Source organism: Nannobrachium achirus, assembly GCF_963921795.1.
Source record: "Nannobrachium achirus genome assembly, chromosome: 22".
NCBI lineage: Eukaryota > Metazoa > Chordata > Actinopteri > Myctophiformes > Myctophidae > Nannobrachium > Nannobrachium achirus.
This window is the reverse complement of record NC_137829.1, coordinates 45,432,341-45,449,256: the sequence shown is the minus strand read 5'-3', so window position 1 is coordinate 45,449,256 and position 16,916 is coordinate 45,432,341. Positions and strand designations below refer to the sequence as shown.

The 16,916-nt window shown below is 44.1% G+C and overlaps 1 protein-coding gene across 1 annotated transcript in view; it reads left to right on the top strand.

Annotated features, from left to right (window-relative positions):
* The window catches only part of cps1 (carbamoyl-phosphate synthase 1, mitochondrial), a gene marked incomplete at both ends in the record, with an annotated part of 173,311 nt that overhangs the window by 112,356 nt on the left and 44,039 nt on the right, over positions 1-16,916 (top strand). Inside the window, 3 exons of the mRNA XM_080752916.1 lie at positions 9,685-9,792; positions 12,265-12,354; positions 15,433-15,603. Coding sequence (XP_080609042.1) covers positions 9,685-9,792; positions 12,265-12,354; positions 15,433-15,603 — 369 coding nt within the window. The remainder of the gene's footprint in view (positions 1-9,684; positions 9,793-12,264; positions 12,355-15,432; positions 15,604-16,916) is intronic.

The following is a 16,916-nucleotide window of genomic DNA, read 5'->3' as shown; positions in this document are numbered from 1 at the left end:
TTAGGGGTGAACTACTCCTTTAAGTGGTTAATCAGACTAATCAATTTAGCCAATTATTTGTTCATATACATACAATAGGGGGAAACCTTCTAGATTTTTCGATGAACCTGCATGAGCAAGATCAAGTGGGTTGTTGGTTATTTGCCCCCCCCCCCCCCCCCCCCCAGCCCTATCATCATTCTTTATAACACTGTGGCTTGACTCCCACTTTCTAGTAACGACTGCCAGGGACGTGCTGGCCATTGGGAAAAGCGGGACAACTCCCGAACAGCCGGTTCATTCCCGGCCGGCCATTAGGAAAACATTCAAAATAAAATGTCGGCCTTCGTTCCATTTTGGGGGCTGGGCGGCCAACAAAGTAAATCGTCACTGTCGGGGCAGAAATCTCGTATCTCTTTCGCAAAGCGAAGCCCTGCTTCACCATACAAGGCTGTTGCACAAAAGTAGTGAAAACAGCAGATCTACAAGCACACAACTTGTGTGCTTGTAGATCGGCTGTTTTCACTAGTTTAAATCATTTTTAAAATGATAAATACAAAACAAACAGTTTTGGACATACAAGGTTTCCACCTGACAACGACGGAATATAACTCATGTAATTGGCCCACTGGCTTGTCATGATCTGAAATGGCAAATCTTTGAGTAGCAGCAGCGCTATAGAGAGAGATCTCTCTCTATAGCGCGCAATGACTAATGACAACAACTATTTTTCCCGGGCTGAATCAGGGGCCCAGCACGTCCCTGACTACTGCTCAGCGTGTAGTTATGCATACAAGTATACTTCACTTGAGCTCTGCAGCGGAGTGAGTTTTCATGTTTCCAGCACACAGGCTCTTTTGTTATGCAGCGTGTGTAGTGGTTGGCCTACACACTCTCCACGCACACGGGCACTTAGCCGGCGGTGGCGTTCATGCATGTCTTCATATGGCTTTTTCATGTCAAACCGATAAAAGACGAGAGCCGCCAGACACGACAGCCACACAGGTTGGTTTGGTTTGGTGTATCGCTGCATGTTCAACAACAGCCACGCTCCCATCATTCTGGTTTCCAAATGGACGCCGGGTCCATCTGTCCACTCTTAGGTTACAGATCCTTGATGTTCTAATCTAAATGGACCATTTGCAGGTCTTTACCTCTTGAGGGTGTACAGACCCCAACGAGCACAGCGTCTAAAATTGGTCTAACACAGGTCTAGATTTGCACGTTTTTAGACGTCTAAACTTAGACTAGACGTTGATTAGACGTCTAATAGAAGTTTAAACTTCTATTAGACCCCATGAGAGTGTTTTGCTGGGACAGAGAAAGGTTGATAATAAAATTTCCTCCTGATTTGGCAAACAAAAAAAATAAAAATAAAAACATTTTAGTGACAAAATCATGAAGATGGTGGGGCCTTTTGAGGATGGGGTCCAGTATTTAGTTCAGTGACCATAGGGGCCAAAGAATGGTTCTCATTCACTATTCCAGCTGTTCTCAAAGTGGATTCCAGGGACTCTGTTGGTTCCTTTAGAGCAGTGGTTCTCAACCTTTTCAGGCCCGGGACCCCCATTGCGAGGCGTTGTGAGCATGTAGATCTGCTATTTTCATCATTTCTGCTTCTAATTTTTTACAATTTGGCCAATGTTTAATTTGTCAGGTATTAACACATTGGCCGCCATTTTAACATTGACTGTATGGCTCTCCTGCCATTTTGTTTAATAAAAAAATTTATATATTTTTTTTATATTGACATTTTTCCTAAATTCTGTGTTTTTTCGACCATGTCTTACAGTACCTGAAAAGAAAGAAGACAACCTCTAGTCTCACCAAAAAATAAAAAAATAAAATAAAAAGCTTTTTTTTCTATAGTTGCAGCCATCTCAAAATAGCCATTTTTGACCAAAATCCAGCTCTAATTGATAAAACTGGAGATATTGACCTTTTTGTGATCGATCGCTTTTCAAGTGGATAATTCAGTTGATATTTGTATTTATGGCGTCAGGCACTTATCAGATAAGTTTACTAGTGTAATAAGTGTAATTGTGTAATAGGGCAATAACTGGAATAGTGTAATAGGGCTGTAATAGGTCACCTCTTGCCCTTAGGGCGTCATACTGACTTCACACAAATAGAAATAAGCTTTTTACCTTTTATTCACATTCAAGTGTTTTATTTTGCACAGATCACATTTTGACACACACACACACACACACACACACACACACACACACACACACACACACACACACACACACACACACACACACACACACACACACTTATAACTTATAACTTTATATAAGGCAAAGCCTATGTGTATAACTGTAAATATGTTCCCCATATTCAACTGTTTTATTTATTTGTGGCACTTGCTTTGGCGATGTAAACGTAGCCTATGTTTTCTCATGCCAATAACGTTCCTTTGAATTGAATCGCTCTCATGCTCTGTTGATGTGCGCAAACTGCTGGCTGGCCTCAGTGGCAGTGGCGTCAGTTCAGAAAAAGGTAAGGTATGGCAACATGACTAGACACCAGTCATGTTGCCATACCTTAGCAACAGGCACGATGAAAAGTACATTTTTATTATTTCCCCCTGTAGCCAAGGTATGGCAGCTGCATACCCCTGCCATACCCAATTGACGCCCCTGCTCAGTGGCCTCGTAGAGAACTGATAGGAATCAAGTTACTCTGCTTGTTGCTGATCCGGCCTGGGTCTATACCGGATGCGGAAACGTTTCTTGCATGCATGTGAGTGTTACATAACCGGATACAGTAGGCGGGCTTTAGAACGGAACAGACTGCAGCGATCACACACGGCCAGTGGTGATATTTCTCCAGGCGCGTTTCCTTCCTTCAGGCTGCAAGCACTTGCGCCGTTGCGCGGCGCGCCTCAAACACGCGCACATGCGCGATTGCGCGTGCACGCACGCTGCAGCATCAGCCAAGTGAGGAGGAAGAAAAGTAGTTTAGGCTTGGATGTAAACAACAACAGTAAACTTACTGACAATGACGATCGCCGTGTTTGCATTTCTTCCTCGTTGGATTCCACTCGTCGCGACGCGTTGTAGATCTGCTATTTTCACTCCTTTTTTTTGTTACACCGCTGGGAGTTTGGACGCGACCCTTTCCTGAGAACTGGAATATAATACACCTAGAACTCCTCCTCCCATCAGGCTCCATGGATGCGAGGCGTTGTGTGCTTGCAGATCTGCTATTTTCACCAGTTTTGTTACATACCGATGGAAGTTATATGGACGCGACACGTTGCTTTTCTTCAGACAATGGTCGCCTGATTGAGGACTCCGCCGGGGGGGGGGGATATTTTCTCCTCTCCACTCCCGTAGCAGGGCTTGAAGATCGGTTGGTGGTCGACTGGACCGGCCGACGGCGCTGCATCTTGTCCAGTAGGTGATTGTGTTGTTTGTAACCTCGCCTCACCAGGCTTTCTATACGTGTGTTTGTAGTGGGCTGAGGATCTGTTCCAACTGGGTGTCGGTGCTGGGCCCTGGGTACAAGGATTCACTGCGGGCCCCCCATGAATTTTCTACATAGGGGGATTTAAAAAATAGATATATACAAGCTCACAGCATGGCACCGAGTGTCGCGCTGCAAGCTTGTAGATCTGCTATTTTTCAATAGCAAAAGTATAAAATAATGAAGCCCCTTCCACCTTGGGCCCTAGTAACTCAGACTCGTCCCACTTTTCCCTTGTGACGCTCCTGCTGATCTGATCTTCTGATCTTCGTTGTTGTCTGGCTGCCTGGGACATAATATTTTGTTGTCGAGACTTTGGGGGTTATGATGAAGCTGTGTGTTGTTGGCCAATGAGGCAGGTCATGGCTTTCCAAGTGAACATTTTACTGGATTTTGTTTGATTTGTGCAAAATGGTCTCAGATCCAGCTGCTCCGTTGTCGCTTCTGCCAGCCCCTTCACCAGGCATGTACACACATAGACATCAAAGGGGGCTTGAGCCCCTGCCCCTGAGGGCTGCATTCAATAGAATTGTCCACCAAAAGGCCCCTTTAGAAATGTCAGCCCCTGCCTCTCTAAATATTCTCTGCACATCCCTGCCCCACATCCCTTTACATGCGTGTGGCCAGTGTGCCGCTGATTGCACTCTGCGGGCTGCGCTCTGCCACGCTAAATGCATTCACTGTGGTTTATTGGGAGTTTTATTCATTTCTATTGAGATTTATACGTTATTACACTCTTGTTTTCAAACACACTTACTGTGATGAGTGATATCTTTGGTTCGTTATATGACTGAAAGCTCAAACTTTTTCACGGGCTGCAGAATAATGTAATTAAACATTACATTATATAAAAGCAAATTCTCGGGACTATCGGGCCTGGCGGGGAGCGACATTGGAATTTTCTCGTGACTATCGGGGGAGGCGGCCAATGAGTTAAAAAGGCCTTAAATTCTCACTTTAGAAATGTGCAGATACACTGTACACTTAATCTTTATGCTGGTTTGTTTACTGTTGAGTGAGAAAACAATGTTGCACATTAGGTTAATCATCTGGGGACCCCCCCAGAGCCACAGGTTGAGAACCACTGCTTTAGAGGGGTCCACATTGACCCATAGAGGTCTGACACTGTGACAGTGTGACAAATGGAACCAAATGGACCCTAACAGGTTCCATTTGGTTCCATTTTGTATACTGTCAGAGTTAAGGGGAGACCTTGACATTTTAAAGTTTGAGAAACAATGCACTAGCTCTTCCATTGGAAATAATAGACTCCAACAACCTTCTTCCGGTCTCCTAAAAAGGGCGTCCAGCTACTCCACACAGAAATGGGAACTTTTTTTTTTGTTTTTTTTTGTCTTGGCCTTAAAGTCTCCTCTCACTTTCTCCCCGGTCCACTTCCCTTCCTTTCCTTTCTCTTCTTCATCACATTAAGCCTCAAATACCGGGAACGCCTTAGATTTTAACCACTTTAACCATTATTTTGTGCTTTAACTGTTGAAAAATAGCAGATATACAAGCTCACAGCGCGGCACCGAGTGCCGCGCTGCGAGCTTGTAGATCTGCTATTTTTGAAAAATCGTGAAAATGTGTGCAAGTCTTTGAATATCTTTGACCCGATCTTTGACCCGACTTCCAAATCCTTCCTCTAAAATCAGTGGTTCTCAAACTGCTATTTTTGGTAAAAATCGTGAAAATGTGTGCAAGTCTTTGGATATCTCTGACCCGACCCGACTTCAGTGGTTCTCAAACCTTTTCATGTCAAGGACCCCCAAAATTACATGTATTTGGCCGCGGACCCCCCATCTCAATATATGTTGTTCCAGGGACCCCCCCCAGAAGCAAATATATTTGAGTTACAAACGTTCGCTTTTAAATAGATATATTCAAAGACTTGCAAAAAAAACAAATCATGATTTTTCAAAAATAGCAGATCTACAAGCTCGCAGCGCGGCACTCGGTGCCGCGCTGTGAGCTTGTATATCTGCTATTTTTCAATAGTTAAAGCATTCAATACTCCCGGGGCCTAAATGGCTTAACAAAACCACAGTGTGAATGCCAAACAGCTCTCATTATCCCCGAACCACAGTCTGCGTGAATGCGCATGTGTACGAGAGCGAGAGAGGGAGAGAGTGAGAAGAGAGCATTAATTACTATCTCCATCCAAAGTGCACTAATGAATGCCGCGATTAGCGGCGGTTTAAATGAGGTAATGACACGGCGGCGCAGTGAAACGCAAATGCTTTCCCGCGGGTGAATAGCGGCTTGTTTTATCTGTTGACGCTGACATTATCCAGACCCGCTCAAGTCTGGGCCGCCTGCTACAAAACAGCTTCGGCATTCTTTAAGCCGTTTAGGGCCAAGAATTATTGAATGCTTTAACGATTGAAAAATATCAGATATACAAGCTCGCAGCGCTGCACTCGGTGCCGCGCTGCGAGCTTGTAGATCTGCTATTTTTGAAAAATCATGAAGATTTGTGCAAATCTTTGAATATATAAATATATATATATATAATATATATATTTTTTTTAAGCGAACATTTGTAACTCAAATATTTGCTTCTGGGGGGTCCCCTCATACAATATTTTGAGATGGTTTTGATGATTTGAAATACATATCATTTCGGGGGTCCTTCACAAAAAAAAAAAAGTAGGATTCAGAAGACACTTATCCACAAGTTTCCAACATCCCATCGTGCATTGCGCAGAAATTGGACGGAGCTTCCGGCGCCGCAGCCGAGTATGATCTACAAGCTCACAACGGCTGCATCTGCGACGCGACGTGAGCTTGTATGTCTGCTGTTAACCGGAAGTGTGGTGCAAAACATTCTCCAGTAAATTCCCGCGGAAAGAGGTGGATAGAATCGGGTAATACAAAGAATTGCACAAATCTTCAAGATTTAAAAAAAATACCAGATCTACAAGCTCGCAGCGCAGCACTCGTTGCCACGCTGTGAGCTTGTATATCTGCTATTTTTCAATAGTTAAAGCATAACATGATACGCAGTAATGTGTACCCAGTCTAAATGGATTAAAACGATTCTGTCTGGGGTCATTACTACAGTCCTCGTGTGCTCCCAAAGCAGTTGCACACAAAAAAAAGTCTCATATTTTATTATAAAGATGGTGTCATGGATTTAAAAGTTCTCGGTCAACTCAGCTGGTTCCAGTCGTTTTGTGGATTCCATACAGATGAACTCTTGCCTTTCTCTCTAATGCAGAAGCATTCCACAGGGGGTCCGTGGGGATACTGCAGGGGGTCCCCGGAATTGTCAAAAAATAATAATGATAATAATAATAATAATTGAGGGACAATTCTTTTTAAATATATATATATAATATATAAAAAAAAAAAGAAAGAAAACATGTAGTTTGTCTTTAAATATAATACAATAAACATGATTCTGTCTCTTTGGAATAGCTTGTATACACATGATTATTGTGCAATTGACAGCCTGTTAGTGATAGATTTATTGACATTGGTTCTCAGTTAATATGTTTATAAATGGCAGTGGTACGGCACTTGTATGCATATGTTTAAAATAAAAGCATGAATCTGTTATTGTAATAGTTTAGTATTGAATGCACAATAGCATGGTATGTTTATACACATTAAACACAATTTCATACATGAATATACAATATATGTTGTAGCCCCACGCCCACCCTACGAGGTAGGGGGTCCCTGCTCCATCTCCCCATCAGTTTGGGGGGTCCCTGGCCTGAATGTGTTGAAGACCCCTGCTCTAACGGAGGATTTATACTTGGTTGTGCACCATTGTCGTGTACCGAAAAAAATCTTAAAGTGGTGGTCCTTAAAGTGGGGTTGTTAACACGTTGCAGTCCGAAATAGAATGGTGGTTGGTAGATTAGCCGTGAAATTTCTATTATTGTATTGTGATCTGAGACATAATATTATGTTTATAAACATGACCCCGCAGCCCCTCCATCTTGAACAGCGCCGCTGTTTTTTCTTTTTTTTCCCCCCCCAGGCCAGTAACTCACCATGATTTTCTCGATCTCCGTTGGGATAGAATGGGGGTTTTGGCCGATCGTCGATGTCCCCGTGCGTTTCGCGTGCGCGATCCTTTCACGTAAATGTCCCCGCAAATAGTCCATGTGTGACTGAAGAACAGAACTGAAAAGTTTCGCTAGCATAGCCCCAAGCATGGCTGCAGGAGGAGCTCGAGTGTGTAGACAGTAAACGGATGGGTGGAAGGTGCCTTGGAGAAGGAGAGGCGCTGACGTCACCTCTGCTTCATGCACGGTCTGCATGAGCTATCAGTGCACGAGTGGTGACTAGGGAAGGTTAGACGATCGCCGATTTTCGGATCAAAAGCTTTTATTCCGGTTTTAAAGACAAAGTCCGGGAATGTACGACGTGGCTGAGAGTCCCTGGGGGGATGTGCGATATAGTACGGTTTTAACATTAAGGGGCCCCCCTTGGCTTAGAAGGTGTTAATAGCATGGGATGAGGGATGAGGAGAGCGTGGAAATCAGACATGAGATAAGACCTCAAGCATTAGCATCACAATTAGTTCAGCCTCTTCAAATCTATATTCATCAGCTACTCGAAAATATCCAACTATTAAAAAAAAATGTTAGAGTAGACACATCTTTTATGGGGGCCTGTGGTGCACTATATGTTCAGATGGGGGGGTCCATGGTCAAATGCATATATCGTGGCCAAAACCTACATTTTTGAGGTTTTTGATTTGTTGGCATAAATCAGGGCTATTGAACACCCTTTACATCTGAGTGTTGGTTAAAATAATATTGAACCAATGGAAAGTAGTAAAAAGTGCTTGGGACAAAACCTCCTAACTCCTAGCCTCGCGTAGCCAGGCTTTACTCATCTGCGAAGAGAAAAGCCTGGTGACAATATAAGGCAGAAAGCGTTCAACTTTCGCCGTGTGAGCTTCCCCGGAAGTGAGCTTCCCCGGTTTTCCCCTAACGTATATTCCGTTAACCGCAGCACTTCCGCTAGAAATCTTGGAACCAACCTGGAAGGCATATTGTCTACAGGGTGCCTAACTCCACACTTTCTGACAAACCAGCAAACTCCACCCGATTGGCCCTCTCTTTTGTTCCATAAATATGTGCTATTGAACACCCTTTATTGTCTCCACCAGCCGAAGGCTGAGGGAGAGTATGTTTTCCCCTCCGTCCGTCCGTCCGTCCGTGCGTGCGTCCGTGCGTGCGTGCGTGCGTCCGTCCGTGCGTCCTCGCAGTTTGTGAGCAGCTAATCTCAGTCACCGTTGGCCCGATCGCTGCCAAACTGAGCACACACACTCCCTGGATGCCAATCTAGAACCTCTGCCCCACATTTTTCAAATCAGCCTCATGGTGGCGCTATAACAGGCCGATTTGTGTGGCCTGGTTGTTACCAGCTAATCTCCGGCGGTGCCCCACATTTTTTAAATCAGCCTAATGGTGGCGCTATAACAGGCCGATTTATGTGCCCTGGTGGAGACCTGTGCTCGTTATGTCTGTGTTTAAAATAATATTGAACCAATGAAAAGTAGTTGAAACCTCCTAACTCCACTTGAGCTCATTTTCCAGAAAATTAACATTTTGGAGTTAGGAGGTTTCGGCCCGACAGCAGAGATCAGGGACGTGCTGGCCATTGGGAAAAGCGGGACAACTCCCGAACGGCCGGTTCATTCCCGGCCGGTCCAGGCCGGCCATTAGGAAAAAAATCAAAATAAAATGTCGGCCTTCGTTCCATTTTGGGGGCTGGGCAGCCAACAAAGTAAATCGTCACTATCGGGCAGAAACTCCAAGTTTCAAATGTGTAGATTTTTCTTCGCAAAGCAAAGCCCTGCTTCATCATACAAGGCCGTCGCACAAAAGTAGTGAAAACAGCCGATCTACAAGCACACAACGCCTCGCGGTGCGAGGCGTTGTGTGCTTGTAGATCGGCTGTTTTCACTAGTTTAGATCATTTTTAAAATGATAAATACAAAACAAACGGTTTTGGACATACAAGGTTTCCACCCGACAACGACGAAATATAACTCATGTAATTGGCCCTCTGGCTTGTCACTTGTCATGATATGAAATGGCAAATCTTTGAGTAGCAGCAGCAGCGCTATAGAGAGAGATCTCTCTCTACAGCGCGCAATGAGGGCCTCTCCAACTCTTTTTCCCGGGCTGAATCAGGGGCCCAGCACGTCCCTGGCAGAGATATGAAAAGGTTTGTGAAGCCCTGTCATCATTGTGTCCCATGCAGGTGCTGGTCCACGCCATAACGGAGCACGTGGAGGACGCTGGCGTGCACTCAGGAGACGCTACCCTCATGCTGCCAACTCAGAGCATCAGCCAGGGGGCGCTAGAGAAGGTCTGCACAGCACTACACTGCACCGCACTGCATGCCAGGCACCTGCACACATAGACTTCAAAGGGGGCTTGAGCCCCTGCCCTTTTATCTGTCTGTAAAACGTGCCCTTTCCAGACCATGAACGCAGTTTTTACTAAGGTGAAAGAAATGCCAATGGCTCCTTTTCCATGCCATACATGCCATTACGCCACATCTCCGGTATTGACTTGATTACGCACCGAAAATAGCCGACCTCCAAGCTCACAACGCGTCGCGGCGCAACACGTTGTGAGCTTGGAGGTCTGCAATTTTCGATATTTCCACCAAAAGCCCCTTTTAAATGGTAACCACTGCCTCTCTAACATTCTTTCCACGTCCCTGCTGCATGCGCACAACCACTCTTCATCCTCACACATCAAATCTCATACAGTAAATTAAGTACATTTACGCAACAATGTAATACTCAGAGGCATACTGTATATGGCACTTATTTGTTTTACTCCTACAGTTATTTGAAAACGTAGTTAGTAGTTTGTAGGTTTGTATTATTATCGCAAAACATACTAACCAATTAGGCCCTCATTTATAGCGTTGTGAGCTTGTAGTTTCTGCTGTTTTCAAAAACATTTGACACATATTTGAATGCTTTCACTCGGGCACTGTAAGTATATTTTGATGCCAATGATTTTGAAGTTTTAAAAAAGTTTTTCTTTTTTTTTTTAACAAATATTGTGGTATTGACCGAATTCACGTTACGCAACTTCCTGGTGCTGACGTCACGGTTGAAGGGTAAACCCTACTAAAAGCCCATAGAGTTAACACAGAAATCGCAAATTTAATGCAATTTCCGAATAGTAGAGTATAACATACGGCTAGCATGATCAAGAACACAAGATAGTAAAAGGCACAAAGCGTTATAATTTACTTTACCGTTCGAAATAATGATTTATTGGCTTTAAGTCCAGCAATTTCTGTGTTAGTTTACCCTTCAAAGCTGACGTCAGCACCAGGAAGTTGCTGAGAAATGTGCTGAGTGCGCGTGTGTGGGCGGGCCGTGAATAGGGTCTATTGCTACTGAGTGCTATTTCCATCACTGACGGCGACTGACAAACTGCACCAAAGTGTGTCAGTGGCACTGTGTGTGTGTAAGATTTAAACCTTGCGTTTGCCTGGGTTGATATTCTGTGGGACGGGAGCGAGGCCTGTGATGGACTGTGTGTGTTCCAAGCATGACGTGTCACATCAATTACCCTTCATTCTACGCAGAATATGGAAAATAGTCACTGTCGGGTGGAAACCCTGTATACTAGGGGTGTAATGATACATTTTAATAGCGATTCGATACATATCACGATACATGGTTGACAATACGATACATGGATGATATTGGTTCATTCATGGCGATACGATACGATTCGATTCAATGATTTAAAATCGATATAGCAACTATTTAGCAAAGACATTAAATCTGTGCACATCCACGTGCACACAATAGTGATCCCATCCCATAGAAACCAATGGTCTTTCTCATCTTTACAGTCCATTTTCTCCAAAAAACACTTTTGATGCCAAGGATGGCATTGGATTCTCGCTAAAATAGCACAAGCATAAAGGCATCCATCTTCTATCATTGTTTACGTTTCAGAAAAGAAACACAGGAAATTGTGAGCGCGATCTACTTCCGGCCTTCAAAATAAGAGATTGGCCGCGGACGGAGAAAGCGACCGGCACGCTGAACAATAAAGTACCTGAGACGAATAACAGTATAAGTCCATATTTGATTTTTTTTTATATTTTTGGATTTACCAGACTGTAAACCACAAACTAGTCATTTTTAATCTGTTAAAGTGTTAATGCAATCCCCCCTCATTTTGTTTAATTGTCGGTTTTAATGTTATCTGCTCCCTTTGTCTGCTGAATATTGCTTGTACGGACTTGGACTGTTGTTCCACAAACTGCTGGAGATATACTGTTTTTCCACTTTCTATAAGTATTATGTCTTATAATTCCTAATATATATGAGTTAAGTAAAAGAAAATCTAACTCAACAAAAAAATACATTAAGACTAAGAAATTAAAAACTTCTAGTTTGTGGTTTACAGTCTGGTAAATCAAAAAATGTCTTTATCCAAAATTTTAAAATACGGACTTAGACTGTTATTCGTCTCAGGTACTCAGTCTTACCCTTTCATGTCGGCGGCACTAATTGAGTTTAAGTATTGACGGTTCAAGTGGTTAAATATCTAGAAAACACAAATTGACATGAATCCAAAATACACTGATGATTGTGCTGTCAAACAATGAAGCGATATGGTATCTATGGGTTGTGGGGGGTCCCTGCTTCATCTCTCTCTCGACTAAGGGGTCCTTGGCCTGAAAACGTTGAAGACCCCTGATCTACAATCATCTACAAAGTATCGTGTGTTCTTAACTGACCTCATATTTGGTCTGTCTCTCTTTTTTCTCTCTCTCTCCTCGTCGTTGCACACTCAGGTGAAGACCGCCACTCGGAGAATCGCGCAGGCATTTGAGATCTCCGGGCCCTTTAACACTCAATTTCTGGTTAAAGGCAACGATGTCATGGTAAGTAATGTGCTCTCGCTCTCTCCCGCCACTAAATGACGGATGGACGTTTGCACGATGCGAAAAGTCAAGGCGAAAGCAATCCACTGCCGAGCAGAAATAACCGCTGTGATGCCCGCAAATGAATTACACGAAGCTGGGATGGATTTCATGATCAATATTGCCTTCAATGGTGATTTCCCAAATACATCAGCCAGCGGCACGAGCGTGTGTGCGTGTGTGTGTGTGCGTGTCTGTGTGCGTGTCTGTGTGTGTGCGTGCGTGCGAATGTAAGAGAGAACATGACGGTGTTTGTGTGTCTTGTTTACAGCAATAAACTGGCAAGTACTGCAATTATCTAAAGTCTAAACTACTTCTCCCGGTGATTAATGAGAACTGATTTAATTTGTTTTGTGAAAGCACGGCATTGTGTCGGGTAGAGTTGGACCACAGCCAGGTTTTAGGGTCAGATTTTGGAGCACTGATTGTTAGAGATGTTTTGAGTGATATTTTCTAAATAAATTTGCTTAATGCTCCAATCAATTTGAAAAATCATTGACTAGATTACATTTTCAACTACAATAAAAAGGGAATACTCAAGAAACAAACAAAAAATCTTTAAGGTCGGTTCAAAAACGTTATAACCAAGCTTGTAGATCGTCAGTTTTTGATAATGTTTGAAAACATCTGAAAATGTTCAGCTTTAAAGGAGTAGTTCACCCGCAAAATGACTTTTTTCCTATTGATTTGACTTTTTTCCTATTGATTACTCACCCCATGGAGACTTCATTCAATAATATTTTTTAGTTTTTGTCACATTCCTAAGACAATAATTTGAGGAGAAGCTTTTGTGGGCCCATTGATTCCGATCATTTATTATAATCAAATTATTGGGGTGAATAATAAATAGGAAAAAAGTCATTTTGGCTGTGAACTACTACTTTAACAATTTGTTCGCCAAACTCGTTCAGTAACGAGATACGGCCACTAGAGGTCGCTCTGCCAAAAGGAGTTGTCTCGTTCAGGAACGAGACAAAGGGTTAACTTGGTTACATGGAGCTGCATGCATCCTGTGTTGTCAGTGAAAGACCCTGGTCCATACGTCATAACGTAGCTCGCAGAGAGACAAAATGGCGCGTCTTGGCTGCATTGATTTCTATTCTATGCTGAAACATAAAAAGGGCTTTATCTCTGAATAAGGTGCAAAGAACGCCAGGGAAGCAGAGATCTGCTTGTTTTCACGGCGACACTTTACCGCGATGGTCGGCCCCGGTTTGGATTTTAGTTTCGCGAGCGTTTGTAAACAAATGGATTATCTTCCTCAATCGTCAGTGGACACTCACGTGCACACGCACGAAGCTTCCGAGGCTCTTCAAAATTAAAGCGTGAGTGAACGACGGCAGCAGCAACAGCTAGAAATGTTAGAAACCTTGGCTTCCCATGTGTTAACTCTTTGAGTGCCAGCGCCCTCTAGGGGCCAAAGAATGCCAGCGCATCTCTCATAGGCGAGCGCTTTAGCTTCCAGGACTTCAGCTTCCAGGACCTGACGTGCTCACGTTCATGCACGGCATGGAAATGTCCCGGATGAAGATGCTAACAGAATGGCTATTCCCATTTTGTCATCTAAAAGATCATTTTTGGGCGATTTCGCCGTAAATAAATCTCGCGCCGCTTCCCTAAAACACAAAAAAGAGATATAAGCCTTTAAAGATGCGGTCTTTCATTGGATTAGGCGGAGATTGGCGATTGCGTTCGCAAATTACGGCCGGGCCGGGACGTTGTTAGCTTTCGGCTAGTAGCTACAAAAATCAAGCCAGGCTTCAGAAGGCCTCTTATCATTTTATTCATTTAATTAAATAAAGCCGAACTACTTCGGGATCGGCACACTCGTGTACTCATCGGAAGCGGCGCCGAACATCGGGTGAACATTGGGGAGCTCAAAAATGTATTTTAAACCATTTTTAATGGAATATATCGTCGGACAGAGTAGAACGGCTAGCTGGCTAGCGGCTAGCGAGCCAGGACCACCCACGACTCTACAAGCAGCTCGGGGTAAGTGAATTAATAAAAAAAAGATTGTATTGGATTGAAATAAAGCCGAACTAGTTCGGGATCGGCACCAGATGAGTTAATGACATGCCCAAAATATGGACACCAGAGGACACATCACTTTGCAGAATTGCAAATCCCGTCAAAAAGCCAAGTAATCACAGATAATATCGGCCACACCGATACACCTGTCTGTCTGTAATTTTCCTATTGTTTCCCTTTGCCTCTCAGGTGATAGAATGTAACCTGTATTGTTTCCCTTTGCCTCTCAGGTGATAGAATGTAACCTGTATTGTATGGTTTATCCTGTTGTTTTAACAGGTTTCTAAGGTTTATTTTTTACCTAATTGTAACACAAATAAACTGTGCCTTTCTAGACACCATGAGCATATGCCTATATGATTTATTTACTTATTTTGCAACAACTTGTGTGTAAAATACATTTAAGAGAGAGGGCTTTAGGAGGAGTTCACCACCAAATTCGCCACCAGAGATAAATAACAGACACTTTTTTGCTCCGTGGAAATTCGTTGCTTGTGGTAGCTTGCAATGACTTTATGAGGTTGTTCACCTCCCTGGCGGCCAAATCCCGTCAAAAAGCCAAGTAATCACAGATAATATCGGCCACACCGATACACCTGTCTGTCTGTAATGTTCCTATTGTTTCCCTTTGCCTCTCAGGTGATAGAATGTAACCTGTATTGTTTCCCTGTGCCTCTCAGGTGATAGAATGTAACCTGTATTGTTTCCCCGTGCCTCTCAGGTGATAGAATGTAACCTGTATTGTTTCCCCATGCCTCTCAGGTGATAGAATGTAACCTGTATTGTTTCCCTGTGCCTCTCAGGTGATAGAATGTAACCTGTATTGTTTCCCCGTGCCTCTCAGGTGATAGAATGTAACCTGTATTGTTTCCCCATGCCTCTCAGGTGATAGAATGTAACCTGTATTGTTTCCCTGTGCCTCTCAGGTGATAGAATGTAACCTGTATTGTTTCCCTGTGCCTCTCAGGTGATAGAATGTAACCTGTATTGTTTCCCCTTGCCTCTCAGGTGATAGAATGTAACCTGCGGGCGTCGCGTTCCTTCCCCTTCGTGTCAAAGACCATCGGGGTGGACTTCATCAACGTGGCCACCAAGGTGATGGTGGGAGAGCCTCTGGACGAGGCCAGCCTGCCCTCCCTGGAGAACCCCATCATCCCTGTGGACTACGTGGGCATCAAGGTAACGACCGGGGGCGTCACAAGGTGGGGGGGGGGAGTTTACAGTTTAGGCATTTAGCAGACACTTTTAATCCAAAGCGACTTACAATAAGCAGATAATACATCACTATAACCAGTAAGACTCCCTAATCGGGAGATAAGCGACCGTAGGTGGCTTATCTCCACAAATCGGGCAAAAAATTGTGTTTCCAAAATCTTCCTGATCCATGTTGATGACATGAGTGTAGACATGCTGTGTAGTGATATTTGTGATTTTAGGGCCAAAACTGTAGGAGCAGTGTCCAAAAATGTGTTTTAAAAATCGGCCTGAAGGTGGCGCTAGAATAGGGCCATGTGAGAAATGAGGGGTGGGGTCTCCGCGTTGCCTTGGCGGACGAATAGGAACCGGGCCCGTCTCTCCCGGACGCTCCTAGCCCGAGTTACGGCATTTTATGTGCGCTGCAGTGGCAGGGGGTCCTCCACTGGGGGCGCCACCACTTTTGCATCCTGCATTCTGGAGCACAGGAGTCGGTGGTCCCGGGAATTCCCCGTGAGCAGCCCCGTTGGGGTGGTCATTTGGTCATTTTTGCACATTTTTGTCATTTTTTACATCTGGGGGTCCCCCAGGGACCTGGGGGTCCCTGGGGCTCCGGGGGTCCTTGGAGGTTGTAGTTTGGCAGGCAAGGAGTGTGTGTGTAAAATCTGGCATGGATCGGGTCAACGGGTGCGGAGATATAAGCAGGGAAAAAGTGAAGCAAGAAGTACATTAACAACAATATAACAAGTGCATAGGAATATCAGTCTAGAAAAACAATAACATACAGTAGGTAGACCACGCACCTAATCAGTAAAAAACCTAAAAAATGCTATCTAGTGCCCCATTTTCATTGAGCAATATTTTTCTGAAGTTTTTTCAAAAATGACGGCAACCTGGTCCATGGAGGGATAAGCAAACTTTTTTTTATGGGTGGTTTTTTGAAGGTGATGGCTGGCGGTCAGGGCATTCCACATTTTGGTGGCATAACAGCAGAATTAATTCATTCCCATGTCTGTGCCGAAACCTGCAGACAGAGACCATGTTTATGTATCAGGCCCGCCTGTCAGACACCTTTCCTTCCTTCAGCCTTTCTCCCTCGTCAGGCACCATTGTGAAGGCGAAAAAACATGGCAGCCTCCAATCAGAGACCAACAGGAGGAGAGGGGGTGGGGTGGGGTGGTCCCGGGACTGTGTGGTGTGGTGCGGTAGAAACCACGGCTAGCTGTTGAGTGAGGAGGCGTTGTGTCCATGTATTTGGACAGGGCTACTAATGGATTCATTCATACGTCTCAATGTGT